The following is a 22,546-nucleotide window of genomic DNA, read 5'->3' on the forward strand; positions in this document are numbered from 1 at the left end:
TATATATACATTGTTCTTTAGAACAACAAGGCAGACTCTACTATGGTACTGGAAATATCTTAGACCTGAAATATATGACAAAGACTGGAAATTTTCCAAGACCTGTGTGATCCGAGATTTATGTTTTCTTGATCGGAATGACAAGGCAGATTCATCTCTGACGTTATGTATATAATTAATTAGAACCAGAAATGCTGCTACACGTGCTAAACATGATACTGTATAGTAATTAAGTTAAACTCTGATACTATTTACCACGAACTTAACTAATATCTATCTGATGTATGTCTACTTACGTTTTTAAAGTTTTATAGGACTCCCATCATATTACATCATAATTGCTTTTACTAAGTAATATAAGGATTTCGGTACTAAACATTGCGTGCAAAGCCGCGGGTAACAGCTAGTTTATTATAATCTACAAATATATGTATATGATCGCATTAAAGAATAATTAATTAAGCTAGTGCAGAATGTAGTTTCTTATACCAATATATTATTTCGTTGTAAATATTGGTATTTAAACGTATGAGCTAAAATTCTGGAAATATGCATCTAGTTTTAGTTAAAATTGAGAAAATAATTAAAATAGAAAATAAATAAACCTGCTGAAGAATCTTTTTTAGTATTCAGCGTTTCATTATGGGTTTCGGACTTTACATTATTTCTGTTAGTTTAAAATATATTACGAAGTTCTTAAAAAAACTTGTAAATTGTTAAACTGTGTACGTTGCTAACTATAAAATATATTTTAAAAACTGTTACATCATATAAATATAACTAATAAATACTTAAAAGTAGATTTTCATAATAATAATAACCAATATCATTCATATTGTTAGGCCAATTCTCCACTATAAAATGTTATTTAAAAATTAAAAACAAACTATAAACTAATCATTCTAAATGTAGATTGGCTTCATAAATAGGTTTACTAAGAGTCATAAACTTACATGAAATTTTGTATTGCTGCGATAAAAATACAGTACACAACTAATATATTTTAAAAATATTTCTGAATTTTAAATGAAGTATTTTTCTAAATTTTAACGCTATATGATAGTGCAGCCAAGCGATCTACGATAAATGATTGTCAATTTTCTTCAATATACTTGGCAACGTAAAGTACCATGAATCTCTTGGACTCAGAACCAATTAGTATAAAACAGTAAGATTAATTAGTAAGTAAGTGATTAGGGAAAAACACATCTTGGGTATGCACTTAATTAAAACTTGATTGAAGTATGCCTCATATGGTACTCGGCTTTGTTTGTAAAAGATTAAGTCTGCAGCTGACCCTCTTCTTGAGATATCCTTCGGACAGAAAATCATAAAAAGACATATTGTTTAGCCCTCCAGTATTCAAAAGAAAATTTGTGCCGGCCTTCTCAATGATAGACTTAAAAGATGCATCTTTCAGCAAAGTATTTCTTGCCTTAAAACTAAATATCTGAACTTACCGTCAAAGTATAAATGATTTTGTAATAACTATATATATAGCTGGGATTAGTAAAAATTTAAGCCTATAAATACGTGTAATCTTTATCTGTCTTGAAGTAGTGTAATCAGAACTTAGTTTAACAGCATATGTTATCCAAGCCCTACTCAAGTCATTTCCAACTTGATACAAATTAATATTAGAAAATTCATGATTGCTTAATAGTAAAACGTATTGATATATATATATATATATATATATTAATATAATACGTATTGTAAAAGTTTTGGAAAAATATTTTCGATTTAGATAAAATATATATTCATACACATATAAAATACTGGAAACATATTGTTAAACTTTCTTTATAGAAAAGTAATACTTTTAACAAACAAATCCTTTTCATAAAATTATACATTCTTATTTAAATTATTATTGTTTTTAGCTAAAATCACAGTATTCAGATGTCAGAAAACACTCAACTTAAAGGAGATGTCAGAGTAAGTGGTGCTCATTCAACCCTTTTGTAGTTACTTTCTGATTTATATTTAAACAAAGAAAGTATGATGTACATATATATTTTCACCACATGAAGTTGGGTCAGCTTTAAAGGAAGCCCTTTCTAACTTACGTACTAACGACTTTGACGTGTCTAGCAAAACCACCAATAGCCGGGCTATCTTGCTGCTTGCAAGGAAATGACAAAAGTATATGGTTTTAATTGTACCAGTATTACACGTTTTGAAATAACTCTAAACGGTAACCAAATATCAACGAAAGCAGTTTAAAACTATCCAATGGATAGTTCGGGAAAAATTTCGCGTATGACAGTAGTTTTTCCTAAAACACTGCGATAAAATTAATGAAGCAAATTAGTTAAAGTTATAATCCAACGGTTCATATTGATCTTGTAAGAAAACTTGTTATCTCTTTAAAAATATTATGGGCGAGAGCAGTTAGTACTCAACAAGTGTGTAAGTTATTACCAAAACAAAATTGTTTAAGATTTTCTATCGCTTATATTAAAATTATTCCAATCATGATGACTACTAAAATTTGTGAAAGGGAAAATAACTCATACATCTATAAGTCTGAGGGATACATTACTACTCTCTGCATGCGGTTATAAACAAAACGATTTACTCATTTTAAATATCTTCTAGAATTATTGATTTCATAGTGATAATTAAAGTTTGTTTTCGTTAATATGGACAGATCTTAGACTGAGGAATGTCGGTCTCTCAATACATCGTACCAACCAAAAATTATAACTCAATAGAAAATTAAAAATATTAAACATAAGACTACTCACGGTATGCAGATTTCAAGGTTAAACAATGTCTGCAACATGTTTAATGCTGTAATGTGTAAAAGTTTTTAAGAAATAATGTATATAAATCATGTAATCGTTTTCGTTCGAGTGTGCACGTTTTCCTACGTCAACCGCGTGTGAGTCCCATTAATAATTCACTGATAAAGACACCAATTATCGAAAGCATAATAACGCGCAATGTTTGTCCCGGGATATAAATGAAAACCTCAAGATAACCTCTTCAGTTCGCTTGGCCTCAGTCTCAGAGATTGCGCGACCATGAGACCCTCCCACATCTTTGTGTGCTTGATACAATTTTGTATAATGGCACACATCCTAGGTCAAAATACAACAACAGTGGTGTTATGTAAGTAGCTTTACTCTCTTTTAAATTGCATAATGTTGATAAAATCAATTGTTAAATTCTATCTTTTATCTAATATAGTTAACATTGTTGAACATAATATGATTTTGAGTTGTCAAATTGGAATATTTCATTACGGATCAAATATATCGTTGCCTATTGAAATACTTAAATGTTATGAAATCATGCTTTTTAAATTCGTTGACGATTATTTTATTGTTTACATAGTAATTTTTTTGTAAAGGTAATTTTTTAATAAATGATAACTTATCTTTTCATTGGTGATTAATTTCATCTTATAATCAAGGTGTTTATACATGTAGTGGATGGTGGTTTCATGCAAACAAAAATAGGAAACTAATATGAGCCTAAATTTAACTAAACCTGCGTAAATATTTTTCACTTGTTATAATATTACACTGTCTGAATTACAGCGTATTATAGCAGCCTCATTGAATACCTTAAACTGTTTTACTGATTTTTTTTGTATCAGGAATTTCAAAGATAAACATTTTAAAAATACGAATCGTGTTACACTAATTGCCTTTTAGATTTTATGAGGTATTCATTTGATTAGAGCCTACATTTGTATAAAAAATTAATGGTAAAATACACCTATAAGACCATAAGACGGATGTAATTATACAAACCAATATAAAGAAAGTTAAACGTTTATTATTGACGAGATTGATCAACGCTCAGTCTTCAAAGCAATTATGTTTTCGGACGGTTTAGAGTGCATGCCGTGATGTTACAAAATCAAATAGTTTGCTCTGATTGCAGCCATGCCACAATGCTTGACACATAACGACTGCCCTGATGTTCTGACGTGTATAGACATGAAGTGTGTTGACCCATGTCCTGGGCCCTGTGCTCAAAACTCCTCCTGCAGGGTGCACAAACACGTGCCCTTCTGCTCATGCTCTCCCGGACAGATTAGTAAGTAATCAACAAATAAACCACCATATTGTAATATTTCAAAATAAGTATTGCGGCTAAAGTGTTTGGTTCGTACTCCCACAGTCACGAGCGCAGAGGATTGGGGCCAGTCAAGCACGTGCCGTTTGTCGTTCTGGGCTATTCACTAACATCTTAGATTCTTGAATAAATAATAAATGTACGACTATTAAAAGTAGTTTAAAGTTTTCACATCAACAACTTATATATATATATATATATATATAAGTGTAAGTATATATGTATATATATATATATATATGTGTGTGTGTGTGTGTTTTGTATATATAAGTATTATATAAATTATTATATATATATATATATAAGTGTAATATATATATATATATATATATATATATATATATATATATCGATATCTTCAATACAATTTAAAATCAAAAGAGTATGAATTTTGCTGGAAAACTGTGTGCGCCCTAGCCTCAGTCAATATTTTCTAATTCTATATTGATCTTTCAATGTTGGTAGTTTTGTATATAGACAAATATTGGAAGATTAACATATTTTTGTAGGTAATAAATATTGTTATTTTACACATCTAACGACAAAGGAATACTAGGAGCTTTTGAAAATCAAATAATAAACCCACGATGTTAATTTTATTCTCTTTAGTGCAGACCAAGTGCTTAGAGAATGCTGACTGCCCCTTGGATAGGGCATGTATAAAACAGAAGTGTGAAGACCCCTGCTATAACATCTGCAACGGTAACAACACCAGTTTGCCGGGTCCGCAACCACATCCCTTACTGCACCTGCAAGCAAGGTTTCTATGGGGACCCACTCACTGCATGCAATCAACAATGTAAGCTCTTCTTCTATTATTGACGGTATTGTTTATTAGTTTAAACACGTCACATTGAGTCTGTTAAGTTAAAAAAGTAATTCAATATACTATAATAGATATAGCGTCTAAGTATGTGAAGTTTTCGTTTATAAATAAAAAATAAAGGTTTTCCATACTCTCAATACTACGACATTGCTGAAAGGCACATCTGTATACCATGCTCTGAAAAACTACACACGGACAAAGTAAAATACATATTTACACATCCTGTGAGGATGATAGTTATATCATGTTTAACACATTGACTGCGGCAGACGTCTTACAGCACATAATCATAAGACAATACACATGATCACTTAGTATAGAACCACGGTGGGACTGTTAACAATGATAAACGAAACTTTTTGAGCACTACTTTTACACGTTGCCTGCGACGGACGCCTTACTGCACATATGCAGATAGAAAGTACACATGATAACTCAGTATAGATCCGCATTCAAAGTGTTAATACAAACAAACGACAGTTAATGTATAGTACTTTAACACGTTGACAGCAACATACGCCTTACAGAACATAATCATAAAAACAATACACATGATCACTTAGTATAGAACCAAAGCGGAACTGTTACAACGAAAATCTAAACTTATTTAAACTGTATTGTACACTACTTTAACACGTTCCCTGCGTCAGACGCCTTACGGCACATAATCTGCCAGGAAGTACACATGATTACTTTGTATAGAGCCGCATTCAAAGTGTTAATACAGACAAACACCAATTTTGTATAATAATTTAACACATTAACTGCGTGAGACACCTTACCTCACACATTACCGGGTAAAAACAGGAAAATTCTTTAAAATATTTGATTTCATGCAACAAAATTTCTTACTGATCAGATATAGCTTATAACTAAAATTTGATTAAATATTAAAATTATAAAATGTTCTGACACTCTGGTTTCAAAGAAAGGGTGCATTAAAATATATAAATTTACAATATTTCAGTTAAATTTCAATTTGTCTGCTCTTGATTAGTTGTGACACAAGGTAGTTTTGCATTTTAAAATATAACTATGTATCATAGATTGTTAGTTATTACGTGTTTACATCGATAAACATTATTGTGTTTGATTAAAAAGTACTATTTCAAATGATATTAAATTCAAATGAAATAAGATACGTTATTTCTTGTGTCAACTGACCATGAGGAAATGTCCTTAACTTTTCCGTTTACAATTAAAAATTAATTTTGATCTCTAACAATCTTTTTTGGTATCAAACTAAATACTCTCTTTAATATCATTTCATATTCTTCGTATATTTCCCTTTTACTTCTAGAAGAAGGAATTATTTAGGATTAATGGTTTAACAATTATTTAGGACCTTGTTTCAATAGGAAGTAATAAATAAAATAAAAATCACGCGTGCAATAAGAATTGTCGGTTTAATTTACATGAATATTACGAACAACACTCCACAATTTCATTAATGTAACATGTAATTTTTCACCTTAATCCTTACTTTTTGTGATGTATTATTAGGTATTAATAAAGTAACTAAGCATTTTAATAATAACAAAAATCATATATATATATATATATATATATATATATATATATATATATATAACAATATTAGAAGTGTAATATATTCATATTTTGTTCTCACCCGATTGGTACTTATACATTTAAGTTAATATGGGATTTTAGGGTAAAAAAATTTAAATGTAATGTATTTTTTTAAATTTAGATTATTATTTTATTATAAATAAGTAAAAAAATGTATAACATTTGTACAATGAAATGTTATTCCCAATAGTCCTATATTTGATTGTTTAAAATCATGTTACATAATTCATAAAATCTTTTTCAGACCTTTCGGGAAGTTGGCCACCATTCCCAGGAGCAAAGAAGCGTTATGAAGTGGAAACCGTTAAGGTAAAAATTATAAAAATAAAATAAAACCATCCTCTTTCTCTAAACCGTAGTTCTCAAATCAAAATAAATCATTTAGCATCAAATACATTTATTGCCATTTACAAAACATAAATTATGTCAATCGACAATATTAACCTAACATTTCCAATAGTCACGCTAAATTGAAGCCCCAGACGGACATTTTTATTTACAGTACTTTTTTATTTATACTAATATCTCCACTTCCAAGGTTGTCAGTGTAAGTTATGAAAGGTCATACCTAGGCTTATGCCATAAACCCGTCAGCATTGTAAAATGCTTGAAACATTAAAAAACCATTTCAAACAAGATTTTGTTGCCTTAGGCGTTGTGGAACGATTTATCAGGCCATTTGATAATAAAGCAAACCCCTGCGAGTAAAGATAAGTGATAGTAACCCATGCCCTGAGTCTCCTAGTCTCATAGGTGTCTCCCTCCTGTTTCTTATCGACCGGTAGTCATAGAACATTTAAGATACATGATAATGCTATCTATACAATATACAGACTAATTAGAGTCATTATTTACAGCATTTAGCCTTCCTTGCATGACCCGCTGATCTTTAATTGTGCAATTATCTGAACCTCTTGGTTAGGATAACTGGCTTTTTGTGTCCCTACAACACTACACCATAGTTAATGTGGGGGTAAATCAATCCATAATACGCAGTCATCAGAAAATTAATAGGGCATTATTTAGCTATACAGCTGAAAAATAGTTTAGATGAAATATGGACGATGTAAGCATTCTACATCAAAAACTGATCCAACAATATTCCGAGTAATTTAGGGCAACCAACTTCTTCCAAAATAATGTCATCACAAAAGACGTCCGTCTGTCTAAATGATCGGTGTCCTGATCGCAGAGTGATTTGAGTTTTTGCCCGAGAGCTGCTAGATGATTTTCATAAGCTTTTGCACAACTACTCGAGCCAATGAAGTTATTGAACTTCAAGTAAGATTAGCTTGCCGAGAAGATGGGCATGGATGCACTTTGTTCAAATGCGATGTGAAGAAATTAGCAAACTCGTTCGTAACCTCAGGATCATCCTCCACTAGTAACTTCAAACTTCAGCTTGTTATGTTGTGCATTATTTTGACGTGACAACGTCTTAAATTAGGTTGCGGCTCGGAGTCACTCATGAAAAAGTGTAACGCCCGGTAACGTTACGATGCCCGTCCAGTGGGTCCGCCGCACGGGATCCGCACGGGATAAAGCAGATAACTGTGGGTCCGCCGCACGGGATAAAGCAGATAACTATGTTTATTCGTGAAAATGTGGAGTGCTTAGATTCGTCATTTACAACAACTACAACAATAAAGGTAAATAATTGTACACTGATATTTCATTATCGTAAACTATGATTGATTGATTAATTGTTAGATTGACACAAAAGTTGAGAAACTGAGTTTATAGGTTATGTCATACTATTGACAAATGTTGATAGTGTTAAGTAAATTATTAGTTTAAATCACTCTGCAATCAATCGTAATTCAGTCGATTGAGAAGAAACAGCGCGTATTGCTAGTCAAACATTTAAAATAACAAATTATAACCTCTAACCTGTCATAACAGTGCGACCAAACAAACGAACTAAACCGACCAATCACCACGCGCGAAGTTAGAATTTAACTGTGTTTAGCAAGAATTTCAAATTCCAATTTTAGTAAATGTTTTATTCAACTTTACCATTTACAATAACAAATTTTAATTAATTTCAATTTATGTACAATGTTTTAGTAAACAAAATATATTTCTATAGTTAAAATTTGTGCAATTCTTATTTTCATTCAATTCCTTGTTCCTATTGTGCAATTTAATAATATTCATATCAATAAATATTCTACCGAGAAAAAGACGTTGTCACGTAAAATCTTCGCCCGTAAAACCGACTTTACAGGCAACCATAATTTTTTTTATGTTAATAATGTCCAAAACAATTGTTTTATTTACTAATAATATTTAGTTAAATTTTCTAAAAATAATTATGTACCTCTAACAAAATTTATTTCTTTCCTTGAAGATAACTGTTTTAAATTTCAAAAATAATTAAATTATTCTCTCTCACAATGAAAATTATTTCCCGATCCATTTATTGTTCACATATTGGTGCAAATTTCAATTAATGTTTAGATACAGCAAACATTAAAATAATAAATCTATCTGAATAGTATTCATACTGCTGTACTATGGCATGTAATGTGTTTTCAAATTTTCGGCATTCAAAAAAAAAAAACAACAAAAGATTCATTGTATAGCTTACTCCACCAACTTCATTATCTATACAACTTAGTGATTAGTACTCCACAACAAGATTCAATACCTCTATTCTAAGAAAATTTCCATAAAAGACATGTTCTATCGAAATCTTTTTATTGTTACAATACAAATCGTCAGCCCAATTGTAACTGTTACCTTAATCGTGATAACATTTTGTTTATATAGGGTGTCCTACACATTAAAACAAATACTTTGTCACATAGGATCACCTCCTTACATGTTAAACAAAAGACGGGATAGCCGGTAAACATAAGGATATAAGGCGTTGGAATTTAGGTGTGACTAGAGAAGGTTTTGACACTGGGTTTCAACGTTGGACATTTTATCAATAATATCAATATTGTAATGTACAAACTTTCTTACTTATTCTTTATCATAAGATCCTCATATCCTGGTCCATGAGGACCTGCAGTATAAGTCTAAATATTAGATAGTCTTTTCTTGTAAAAATAAACTAAATATTGTACTTTAAATAAGTATAAAAAATTAACAGTTTTGCTATTTTTGAGAATGACTTTGTCTTAAAAATTGCTATCAATGAATGTTTTAGTGAACAATGAGAGTACTGAAAAATCCTTAGGATTTACGTAAAGTGAGAACCATGGTTATTATGATTCGGTTATATTTTAGGACGTTGAAGTCTCCCTTATAATAACTAATAATCCCCGCATCATCCAAAGGTAATCTGATCACCTTAGTAAAGCATCATCCAAGCAGTTAGACTAAAAATTACACTAAACAGAAATAACGTACCATTACACTCTAGTTTGAAACTATCTCAAAGTTCTACCACAGTGTAACAGGTTAACAATATTACTCTGTACTGTCGGTCAGCATGTATCCAATCGTACAGTTGTAAAATAAAAGAAATAAATTATATATACTTCTTTATTTGTACTCACTTAAATAAGTTTATCTTTCGTGATTGAAAACTGTACTATTGATTGGAATAAATAATTTATACCATAAGAATGAACCTTTATTATATTAAGGACCCAATATCGTTCTCTGATTTATTACCATATTGATTCTTGGTTAAGAATCGCTACTTAATATTCACTAGTAAAAGACGGTCAAAAGTAAATAAAACACATTGGTAGGACAAACACAATAATAAATAGTAACATAAAGCTATTAAAAGCAAATTTAAAATTAGATGTTTATAAAAAACATCATTAACATTAAATATATCATCAACCAAACGGCGACCACATTGTATACACAGATATGGGACATTAAAATGGGCTAAATGGAATATATTAAAGAGTTTTGCTAGTAAGAGTTAGGAAAATAACGAATAAAAGCATACTGACTAGAAGTCAATTGTCAGTAGTATTTGGATAAGTGAACCTTTTAGAGATTGCGTTGTTGAAACACAATAGCTTTGTGTGGCTTAAGCTTATTGTACGATTTGATGATTTCTACCTAAATTACAGTGTTTTTGTATAATTTGTTAATTTAATTTAAATGTTAATTTGTTTAAATTTTTTCTAGAAATATCTTATTTAATTTCACCATACACTTAAAATTCAGGTATTCGTTTATATTGTGCAAATAAAATGTTTAACATATTTTGCAATAGGCAAACTGGTATGGTGCTATGGTACATTGTATGAAGCATGGCGGCAGGCTTGCCACCATCTCGAGTTTCGAGGAGAACGAGATAGTCAAATCGAAGATCAACAAGTCAGGTATGGTTAATATCACTAAGAAATTAGTTTACTGCCATTTACGCAACTTAATGAATGTAAATAAAAAAGTCGTTTAACACGTCTTTGGTCTTCAGATCATATGCTAGTTTGATTACTTAAACAAATATTCGACAGAAACACCAAAATAATTATTGAATTGTAAAAAGGGCTCTGTCATGTTGTGTTAGTGCACTAACCCGCAAGTGAGAGATCCGGTTTCTAGTCCCGGTGGAGCAAGAACTTATGTGACTCAATGTTTATTTTCATTATTTATATTCTTTCCCTCTTGTTAATAAAGAAGTCCTATGTCATAAAAATATTATAAAAAAGTCGGATGGGATATTCGTTTTTAAATAGGTTTTATTACCTCTTTATAAGGTACCTAATACGTCAATTTAATCACGTACTATTCAGTTGCATGTCTTATAAAAAGAATTGTAAAATTATATTATTGTTAGAATAGAAATTTAGTTCCACAATTGTACAATATAATGCAGTTGAGAGATAATTCACTGTAAATAATAAAAAATACTGTTGTTTACTTATTTTATTCAAGGCAGAGCTATGTTAAAAATGTAAAGTATAACTACAAGTAAGAAAAATAATCAATTTACAAAAATATAAAAACCAAGATACCAATATATTACAGAAGAGTTTTAAAATTTGAGTTGAATCAATTAAAGTTTTCAATTTATTAAATAAAAATATGATATTTTATAACAATTGTTATAATTCATTGCAGAGAGAAGTATTTAACTCAAGCAATAACTTGTTTAAGAAAAAATATCACTTTAAATATATTTAAGGTTAAGGGTTTTTGCATTATTTAAAGATTTGATGGATTAGTAGGAAAGTGCGTTACCGAGAAGAAGTCTTTGATATCACATAATGTTGACTAATTGTTACATTCTATACAGGAGATCGTGTCTAAAAGCTTTTGTTAAATACTACAGTTGACCGATGGATACTCGAAATCTCTTGCTTGTAGGAATCGTAAAATCAGTAGCAGTTATCAATAATTGAGTTTTCATAGAGACTACATTTTCCAATGTGATTACTTAAAGCATCCATTCAATTTCGAAAAGTACAAATTGCACAAATCTACATTGTATACTCCGTAGTCACAGGCTGAGATAAATTGTATAAAGCTCATAAAAAGCCACATACTAAAATAATGATGGTTACTGAAATTTTTATTTTTTTCTGTTCGTTAACTAATCGAAATAAATCAGGATGGTTCACTTCTCCTTTTCGCACCTTACCGTTGAACTACATTGGATACAGTATAAACCAGTGTCATTTGTATTTGGGAAATTTCATAGAAATTTAAGATTTGGAAATCATTAGCAGCAATATTCCAGTTATTGTGGAAAAGGGGGGGGGTGAATAAGTCTCGTATATTTCAGACTTTTAATTTATGAGTAGGTGGAGCTGAGGCTGTTATTAACCTAAAAATGAGGGAGCTATCCCTTTCCAATTTATCTGACAAAATATACATAATATGACTCAGTTTAGGCCCACTATCATTCCCCATGGAAGCTTGACAGGGGGTGGTTCCACCCCCAAATCTTTCGTATCCTGAAAATTCATTAGGAAGAAAACTCAAAGGTCGTTTTAGGTTTAAATCCAATAGGAGGTTTTTCATCTTATTGACATAAGTTTATAAATTAAGAACAAAAACTAATAAGTACGTATTTGTAACGAAAGACTAGGAAGTTAGTCGACAGGTGTTTTTGAGGGTCTTTATAATTTTTACTAAAAGTCTGGAAGCTATGAAACAAAAATATGGTTATTATAGAACTCCATCATAATCTCTCTTTACTCTTCCAAACAATTTATGTTCATAAGCAAACCATATACATATATATTTAGAACAATACACAAATAAAGTTAAAGTTGGGCTAACCCTACAAATGTGTCATTTTACTCCATCTTTCTTATAGGTAATCTTCTAAGAAAGAAGAAACATCTTTCTCTTTAAATATTTTATTTTATCTAAGTAAAAGAGAACGCCTTACTATATTTTGGTATATTTATTTTGATAAATAAATACTATATTTATTCACGATATATTTATTTTAATAAAATCACAATAATTCTTGTAAAAAAGTTTTATATGTAAGCGAACGTAATAAAATAAATTCATTATACAGACAATAGTTTGTAACTGTGCTACGCCTTACATATCACTCTAATCTTGCTGTTCTGAAGGATATACCTCGTTAACAATGGATTTAAATCTATCTAGTACAAAATAATTTCCAATTAATAACTTTTGGTCTCTTTTGAATTCTTTTTCTCTCCATTCTTTTAAATCTGGATGACAACTTATTTTAAATTAAATAAGGGCAGTTTTTTCCTTAGACTGCAATTAGGTCTGCACTTTTGACAGAAGATTGTAGGTTAGATGTAATCAGACATTCAACATTAATTTTAATACATTTGAAAGGGTACCTAACTGATATGTCTTATTTATGGCACCAAGCCACAATTATGGGTGTCAGGGATGAACCTCGCGCTGGCCAGCACGTGGACATTGATAAGCATTGGGAGATCCCTCACATAGGTTTGTACGTAATTGTAATGTCCGTTCCAAGTCTAAATTCCCAGTTCTGGGTGTCACGGATAAACCTCGCGCTGGCCATTACTTGGGCAAGGGTGAGCATAGAGAGATCCTTTACGTAGGTTTGTGCATAATTGTAATGTCCGTTCCAAGGATAAATTCCCAGTTCTGGATGTCAGAGATGAACCTCGCGCTGGCCAGAACGTGGACATGGATGAGTATGAGGAAATCCTTCACATATGTTTGAGCGTAATTATGATGTCAATTTCAGGTCAGAAGCCTCAGTTCTGGACGTCAGGTATGAACTACCCCCTGACCGAAACATGGACATGGATGAGCACAGGACAACCCTTAACGTACACAGACTGGACTGTTGGACAGCCTGACAGCTGGTTAAATCTGGTTGTGGGAGAACACTGCTTGGAGCTCTGGGAGCCTGGGCACTACCGCTGGAATGACAGAAACTGCTTGGATATCTTATATTTCATTTGTGAATATTACGATTGATAGTTGTTCTGTAGGTTGCATTTCATACCAACACACAGAAATGGTAGTTCAACATTGTTATCAATGGTTCTATCAGAAATGTTAATTTTTAGTTAAAAATAAAAAAATATTACAAATCTATGCGATGGTTTTACCATTCGCGGGGCTGTTACTCCAATCCGTGAATATGAAAAACAGACCTGTACTGGCCCAGGTCTGTGAATTGAGACGGATCCTTGACTCCAGAAACTTGCTTTTGCACATTTGGTCCATTAATACCACCTCAGAAGACTGTCCGTCAAGAGGGGGCGGTAGTGTTAAAATCTTTTCACTCACTCTTAATTGTGGTTAACTTCGACTCTTTAAAGATATTTTCCATAATACATTATTATGGGAAAGATAACTATAACAATTAAACTATTATAGTAGTCCTTAGTAATTATAATGGAGGATTTCTTTGGACAATTGCCACAAATATGTGATATCATAAAATACAAAGCAAAAACAAATTTCAAACATAGGAATATAGATTGCCAGTATGGTTATTATTTATCCATGAAAATTTTTATTGTTAAACTACGTACATTTAAATACTATATTTACATTTAAATATTATATTATTACGTGACTTATTCCTCACGATAGGTATTGTGGAATAAATACGAGACTAAAGTTTTATACCCATCTTGACCTTTGCTTATACTAGTTTTTTTATTAACTCCTTCGTCTAACTGAGGAAACGAAAAATAGTAGATAGCCTTAAGACGGACTCTCCTATTTTACATTTAATGTGTAGAGTTTCAGAAGTTATTTTCCAATCTTATTGAACATGCCGTTATAAAGGATTGGATTATATACTGTTACTGATACTTATGTTTTAATAGCATAGCAATACAACCCAACCAACATGTATTTCTAATCGCTTCATTTACCCACTAGTTCACGTATATCGCAGTAGGATCGAGTCGCACGTGTTAACCGGGAGTGAAGACTGCAAACTATTTGGTCGTTGAAATAAAATAATATGTAATGGTATGTTTTTATAAGGGAAGAATATTTTGGTATTCATGCTTTAACCTGTTGCCAAGTGAGGAGGCAAGCAATAGCGTAAGAGGGAGGGGGGAGTGAGGAGCAGAGCTAGAGTTAAGGAGATGTCTCGTTAGTGATGGCATAAACAAACGGTTTTTATAACCGACTAACAATAAGTTATTTCTTTCGTTAATTAGTTATTTTAGTCCAATGAATATGTGCCCAATTTCCCTTAATCTATCCAGATTTATTGGTTAGCCTGTTATTTATTCTTATACTTAAAGTTAAAAAATGGATTTAGTTATAGTGATTTTAATTCTAAAAAAATGCATTTCAATTTAAAAGTAAATATCTATATAAAATGGCAAAAGGAATCGAAAAATGTATTAGTTAACATGTTCGTATTTAATAACAAGGACAATTATGAAAATACACAATAAGAATAAATATATATAAAACTGTTAACATAACGAAAGCCCTTTCTCTTTAAAAAAGCAGATGTAATTTTGTAAAATACATTTACGATGTTATATGCAAATTTATTCTTTTAAACAGAAGACAACCAAGAAATAGGTCAAGTCACTTCTATGACTGCTTATTGCTTAGGATCAAATCTCAAAAATATACAAAGTCTTTAAACTAATTATTTAAAGAGCCTATGTTTTAAGTTGATTAAATCTTATTAATTTTTTTAATCGTAAGCAGGTACATGTTGTTTTAGTAATGATGACCTTAAGAGAATTAAGGTTTTAACTGTCTTTAATATCAGTCATTAAACGTTTGCATGGCTGGTTCAAAATAATTATATTTCCATAACCGTAGGAAAGTCTGTCTTGATGCCCTGATAAAGATGACCACATACGTAGATTTCGGAAACCTATTTCGGTCGAAAGCGTTTATTTTAACCCCACAATATACTTCCTGGTTTGTATTGGATTCAAGTCCCATATTAGAATTTTCCTTGTTGTTTTGTCGAATAAAAAATATACATACTTAGAACTGAGAAACCCGCTTTAGTTTAAACCGTGTGTTCTTCCGGCTGTTTACTTTAATTAAGGATTCCCCCCCTTTTTAGTCGGTTCTTTATAACCCAGATAAAAAACTATATTCGTATGTGGCTATCAAAAATCTAATTAGGACAAAAAGCATCTACTTTCGACTCTTGAAATCTATTTTTGGTATAAGACATTTCCAGAGCCATTGTTGAGTTTGCCTTGTTACCTAACTCATAATATCTGTTTTAGATATATAGTGGAAGTTCTTATTACGTCTGTACAACGTTTAAAACAAGGCTTTAAGTTAAAAAATTTTTTTGGAAAGAATAGATTCTTCAAAATGTTATTGTTTATTTTACATTATCCCTTAAGGTTCTATTCGAATGCCATATCACAACGGCCAGACATATCACCAGTTTAGAGAAACTTAAGTAAAACAATTCATAACTTTGTTCATTAAGTGTTTAAATAGTATTTAAATTATGCATTAGATATTTTTAATTCATCACTGGCACAATATGACATCAACCTTTCTCACCTTGGCTATTTTATGTTTAGTGGCTCTGTAGTGACAAGAATTTTTAGTCTGAGCTTACCGGCAAATTATAAAGGTTGAAGCCTAAACCACTCTTTCAGTGCAAAATCGCTCTTTACAATATAATACAATACTAATAAGCTGACTTTTAGATTAAAAAGTGGCGCATTATATTTCTAAATTAGGACCCTTTAATATAAAAATGATTGGTCTCATCTACTGTGTTTATCTAGAAATTTTATCATTATAATACAATATAAATTATAACACTATTATTTATTAATGATCACTATACATATTGAGAATGCCTTTAAATAACACATATGGTAGGTTCTATCATAAATATTCCTAATATATCGCAGTAAAGGAAAATAATATAAAAACGAGATATTCAGCCTTAACATGTTAGCAAACTAATTTAACATTTGGAAGAAGAACCATTATCAGTGGTTCAATTAAACACGGTAGATCTAATATTAGCAAGTGGAGATAGTTTCACGAATCGCTTGGTACTAAAATGAAGAAAATCTAGTTTAAAAGTGGAATGATTTTCAACGGTGTTTATTAAAATAGACTTTAAATGCATGTGATATATGGATTTTTACTCTAAAGAAGAATCGGAGTCTGGGCAACATTTAACTTGCATCGTGCACAAATTTTAGCGCTAGTTATTGTGTCTAAGTACGCTACTAGAAAACTAAAACAGCTTTTATGAAAGAAATAAAACGAACTAGAACAAATGACTATTAATAATGCCATTAAAACGTTTTATCGTAACGCCAACTAGACCATTTAAATATCAGGCGTTTCAATCAAAATATTACTTTCAGTGTAGTTGGAGTAAAATTAATTTATTATGGTAAATGGAGGCATTCCGTAGACTGTTTTGCTACGATATAAACAATTTCTTAATAATACTTTTGAAAAAAAAAGTTTTACAACATAATTCCTTAAGACCATTATTACTGTAGTAATACATAGGAAAAATATATTGTTTTATACTACTAATTTGGTCACGCTCTCAAGATTGAATCCCGTAAGAATCAAGTCCCGTGCGTTTACCCGTCTGTTGATACTAAGCTATCTCAATAGATATAAGAAAACAGTTATTTCTCCAGTTATCTTAAAACAACAATTTAATGGATATTATTAACATTTTAATTCAGGTGGTAGTTTACATTTAGATAGAGCTACTACGAAGTGTGAAGAGTGACGTGATAGAGGTGAGAGTTATTTGCAACATTCACAATAACTTCAACGATACTTGGAAAGACTTTTGGCATACCGTATTAATTGAAGAAGCTAAATATTTGTTTTTATACTTTTTTACTAAAGGGTATAAAACGTTTGGACCTCGTACAGAAAGATCGGACTAAGTTTGCTTACTTTTTTCTACATAACCAAAAACCCGAAAAACTAAAGTGATGAAGTACACAGAAAAATTGCTCTAGGACTATTTAACAAGAAAAATTGTTTCCTTTAATATAAATTATAAAACATTTTTTAAGTAATATAAGGTAAAATGCATTAATAAAATATAGGTATACTTTTTTTTAATCTAACAAAAAACTGACAAATTTAAAAGCCACTAGATACAAATGTTATTTTCTATACAGTAATATTTTTCAGAAATATACATTTCTAATAATCACACACAGGCTACTCAACAAGGTTTAGTTCAAAACACCAAATAAATAAAACTTTGTATTTCATTTATTTTATTTTGCAGCTTTCAGTTTAGAAACCCGCTCATAGCGTTACGAGGTCTGATAAGGAGTCTCTGGTGGCATTTCAACTACTCTACCTGCCACTTTATCCCGCCATTTAGTTCTTTCTTTGAATTATATCCTTCTATTTTTCAGAGTTTACTCTCCTCTATTTTATCTTCGCTGAATATGAAATAATAATAAATAACTTCGCTAATGCTATTTTATCTTCGTAAATAATCGATTAAGAATAGTAAACTGTAATAGGTAGTTACAATGTACATAAATACCCATCCACATATCTCTATCGACAATGTAGAACTGAAGTATATAATTAAGCGTGTGTTGAAGGATTTATTAAAAATAGAGGAAGTAAGTAACCTCTGAAATCTGTGATAATGTATTCATAAACTAATTTAATCTTTTAGAAATAAGAAATATGTTTAAAACATTCAAGATATTTATATCAGTATATTTTAAAAATCATCAAACTTTGTTTTATAAACATATAAATTTATAATATAAAAACTTTTATAATTTACGCAAATAAAGATATTATACATAGGTCATTTTTAATTATTTTAAAGCTTACAGTTATTTTATAGAAAGTATAACCACACTTTTCATGTGATTAAGATATACATTTACTATATTAAAGTTATTTGATATTTTTATTGTTGCTTGAACCAAAATTAGTCATCGTAAACTTTAAATGAATTGAAAGAAGCAAAGAAGCATAACTGTAAGCAATGGAAGTGTCTATACTTGTTGATTTATCGCTTCCACATTACCATACATTGGGTACCATAAAAAACCAATGCGTCATTTATACTTGACAACCCCATGGATATATAGTAGGTCACATCAATAACTACAAATGTCTAGATTATGGAGGAAGGAAAGATCAATTTGTTTATTAGTGTTCTGTGCATGATGACTGATGGAGTATCGGATGCTCTCTAATGTTAATGAATGTTACTTCACCGGGCTTTCGGGAGTGATAATCCTGTCCCCTTCGTCTGGAGAGGCTGAAACACAGCTGGTTACCCACCTTCCAAGGTGACGTAGAGTATCAAGTCTCCCTCCTCGTAGGATCTAAGTAGGAAGTGGTCCTACAAACTAATCAATACTGAATAAGAGGTTACTCGGAAAGCAAGCGCTAAGGTACTTTCAGGATTAATTCAATGAGAGGTTTATATATTTCTTATCCTAAATGAGAATAATTAAAACAAATAATTATTGAAAAACTTTGTGCAATATGTACTGTACTACTAATCATTATTGTACGTTCAGGTCCTAATTGAGAAAAGATTTTTAATTTTGTATTAATTTTCTCTTCACTCCGCCCATCATTAATCCAAAATTGTGTTTGCATGAACGTTAATGAAGCCTATCACGAGGGTTGGTAAAAACTAATCTAGTAAGACTGTATGTACGTCGGTGTATCTGTCCGTCCACATTATATTGAAAGGTTGCCGGCCGGGAGGGAAATGATGCCCCTAATCCCTATCACATGACGTCATTACAATCTAGAGGCCTAGAAGTGGTAAATACGTTGAGCAATGAAACGTGCAGCCACTTGATTACACGTCATCGTCCGCTATTACAAATTATAGATAAATATACAAATGTATAAAAAGTTAATCCCTATGTTAAAATTATAATATTTAGTGGAATATAAACATATGTATATAACATTTTATTATTACTATAAATTCATACTTTTATAGTGTTCAAATATAAAATTATAAAGTTCCAATTTCGAACTCTGTTCTAAACGTTTTAATTCGAAGCAGTCCTTTCAATGATAAGTAACGTTGTTTTAAAATTCAATTTCCTCCTTCTGGAAATTATATATCAAAATCTACGTCTCTGTAAGATAAACTGAAAATAAATCCATTATAATTACTCAGGGTTATTACAACAGTGTTTGTAACTTTTTATAGTTGGGATTCAATATATTGTTTATTAAAAATATCATATATTATTTACACATTAAGATATTGTTTAACTATTGTCAATAATTATTGAAAAATCAAGAATAGTTGATAAAAATATATTTATCACTATATAAGTAACAATTTATACTTGAAAATGTGTACTTGTTCCTGCAATGTAGTACTAGCAAAAACATAAACCTTATTTAACATTCTAAGTGGTTAAATAAAACATTTCCATGTTTGATTACTACCAGAGAAGTATGTACATGCATATTTATGCTCTCCAAATGTTTTACTCCAATTGTATACCTTCAAGAGCACAGGTAACATTTTAAATTGAACTTACAATTTAAGTTGTTGAAAAAAATTATAAAAGTTTGAACTGCTAATTTTGCTTGCTAAACAGATAAACAACTATTAACTATGTTATTAACTCCACTTATAGGGTTATCTATTTATATTAATGTAATGAAAATAACTAAAACCCTTTAAATTAAAACTTTTTATTACATACACGTGTTTCGGTTTTTAACCATCTTCAGTGTACATTAACCTCTAAATAAATAAATAAATAATAAACAATGAGATATACACATGTGGACCTTTTAACATATGTTAAATTTAAATGACACAGTTGTAATTTTCTTATTAGTAATCTGTATTTAATATTTTAATTTTTTCAAAAATTGGATTTGTCTTATTTTTCAGATTACTATTTAAAATGTTATGAGGATCTTTATTATATTTTAGATAAATGTGTAATTCTTCTTTTGTGTTTAACTTCTCTCCTTTCCCTTTCGATATCTAAAATTTCCATGTTCTTTTCAATATTTGTGTAGTTATGGTCAGTCTCCAATAGGTGTTCAGCAAAATTTGATTTTATTGTAGACATGTTATTTGTTTTTTAAAGCTTGTATGTGTTCTTTAAACCTTTTATTAAAATTTCTTCCAGTTTGCCCAATATAATAGCTTTCACAGTCACTTACAGTTAATTTTGTATACTCCAGATTGTTTGTATAATTCCTGTTTGTCATCATTTTGGTTGACTTTGTTTTCAATAAGTTTAAATGTATTATTTCTTGTTTTGGTGACTGATGGAGAATTTTGAATTTTTGAAAGGTTTTTCGAACAGCTTTGTTTAATTTAGTATTGAATGGTACATATATATATTTTTGAATTTCTGTAGTATTATGATTAGGTAGTATTTTGTTGGTTTTATTAAATTTTTCTTGTTTTTCTTCTTAATCATTTTGTCTACAATTTGGGGTTGATATCCATTTTTGACAGCTAGATATTTTATTATTTTTATTTCTTTATTTTTATTTTCATCACTCATTGGTATATTTAACATTCTGTTTACCATTAAATATACTATTTAACATCTTGTTTACAAATTAGCAGCAGCATTTCACTCAATGGTAAACAGAATGTTAAATATACCAATGAGTGATGAAAATAAAAATAAAGAAATAAAAATAATAAAATATCTAGCTGTCAAAAATGGATATCAACCCCAAATTGTAGACAAAATGATTAAGAAGAAAACAAGAAAAATTAATAAAAAACCAACAAAATACTACCTAATCATAATACTACAGAAATTCAAGAATATATATATGTACCATTCAATACTAAATTAAACAAAGCTGTTCGAAAAACCTTTCAAAAATTCAAAATTCTCCATCAGTCACCAAACAAGAAATAATACATTTAAACTTATTTGAAAAACAAGTCAACCAAAATGATGACAAACAGGAATTATACAAACAATCTGGAGTATACAAAATTAACTGTAGTGACTGTCAAAGCTATTATATTGGGCAAACTGGGAAGAAATTTTAATAAAAGGTTTAAAGAACACATACAAGCTTTAAAAACAAATAACATGTCTAGAATAAAATCAAATTTTGCTGAACACCTATTGGAGACTGACCATAACTACACAAATATTGAAAAGAACATGGAAATTTTAGATATCGAAAGGAAAGGAGAGAAGTTAAACACAAAAGAAGAAGAATTACACATTTATCTAAATTATAATAAAGATCCTCATAACATTTTAAATAGTAATCTGAAAAATAAGACAAATCCAATTTTTGAAAAAATTAAAATATTAAATACAGATTACTAATAAGAAAATTACAACTGTGTCATTTAAATTTAACATATGTTTAAAAGGTCCACATGTGTATATCTCATTGTTTATTATTTATTTATTTATTTAGAGGTTAATGTTACACTGAAGATGGTTTTAAAAACCGAAACACGTGTATGTAATAAAAAAGTTTTAATTTAAAAGGGTTTTAGTTATTTTCATTACATTAACTATTAACTAATTGATATTTTTCATGTCAACGGTTTAACCCAAAAATTCATTCGTTTGCATTTATGTTCTATATAATGAGTGTGATTAGCTGTCAGTGCCCTCTCAAGTATATAAAAACAAACAGCATGTTGAACTTTACAACTTTTAGGATCTTTTAATT

General features: G+C 30.1%; 1 protein-coding gene across 1 annotated transcript in view; it reads left to right on the plus strand.

The window, feature by feature from the left end:
• Positions 1 to 2,987: 2,987 nt before the first annotated feature.
• Positions 2,988 to 22,546, plus strand: part of LOC124362934 (perlucin-like) — a 275,641-nt gene continuing 256,082 nt past the window's right edge. The window contains exons 1-2 of the mRNA XM_046817830.1: positions 2,988 to 3,117; positions 3,898 to 4,053. Coding sequence (XP_046673786.1) covers positions 3,030 to 3,117; positions 3,898 to 4,053 — 244 coding nt within the window. The 5' untranslated portion in view covers positions 2,988 to 3,029. The remainder of the gene's footprint in view (positions 3,118 to 3,897; positions 4,054 to 22,546) is intronic.

This window comes from Homalodisca vitripennis, chromosome 5, assembly GCF_021130785.1.
Source record: "Homalodisca vitripennis isolate AUS2020 chromosome 5, UT_GWSS_2.1, whole genome shotgun sequence".
Taxonomy (NCBI): Eukaryota; Metazoa; Arthropoda; class Insecta; order Hemiptera; family Cicadellidae; genus Homalodisca; species Homalodisca vitripennis.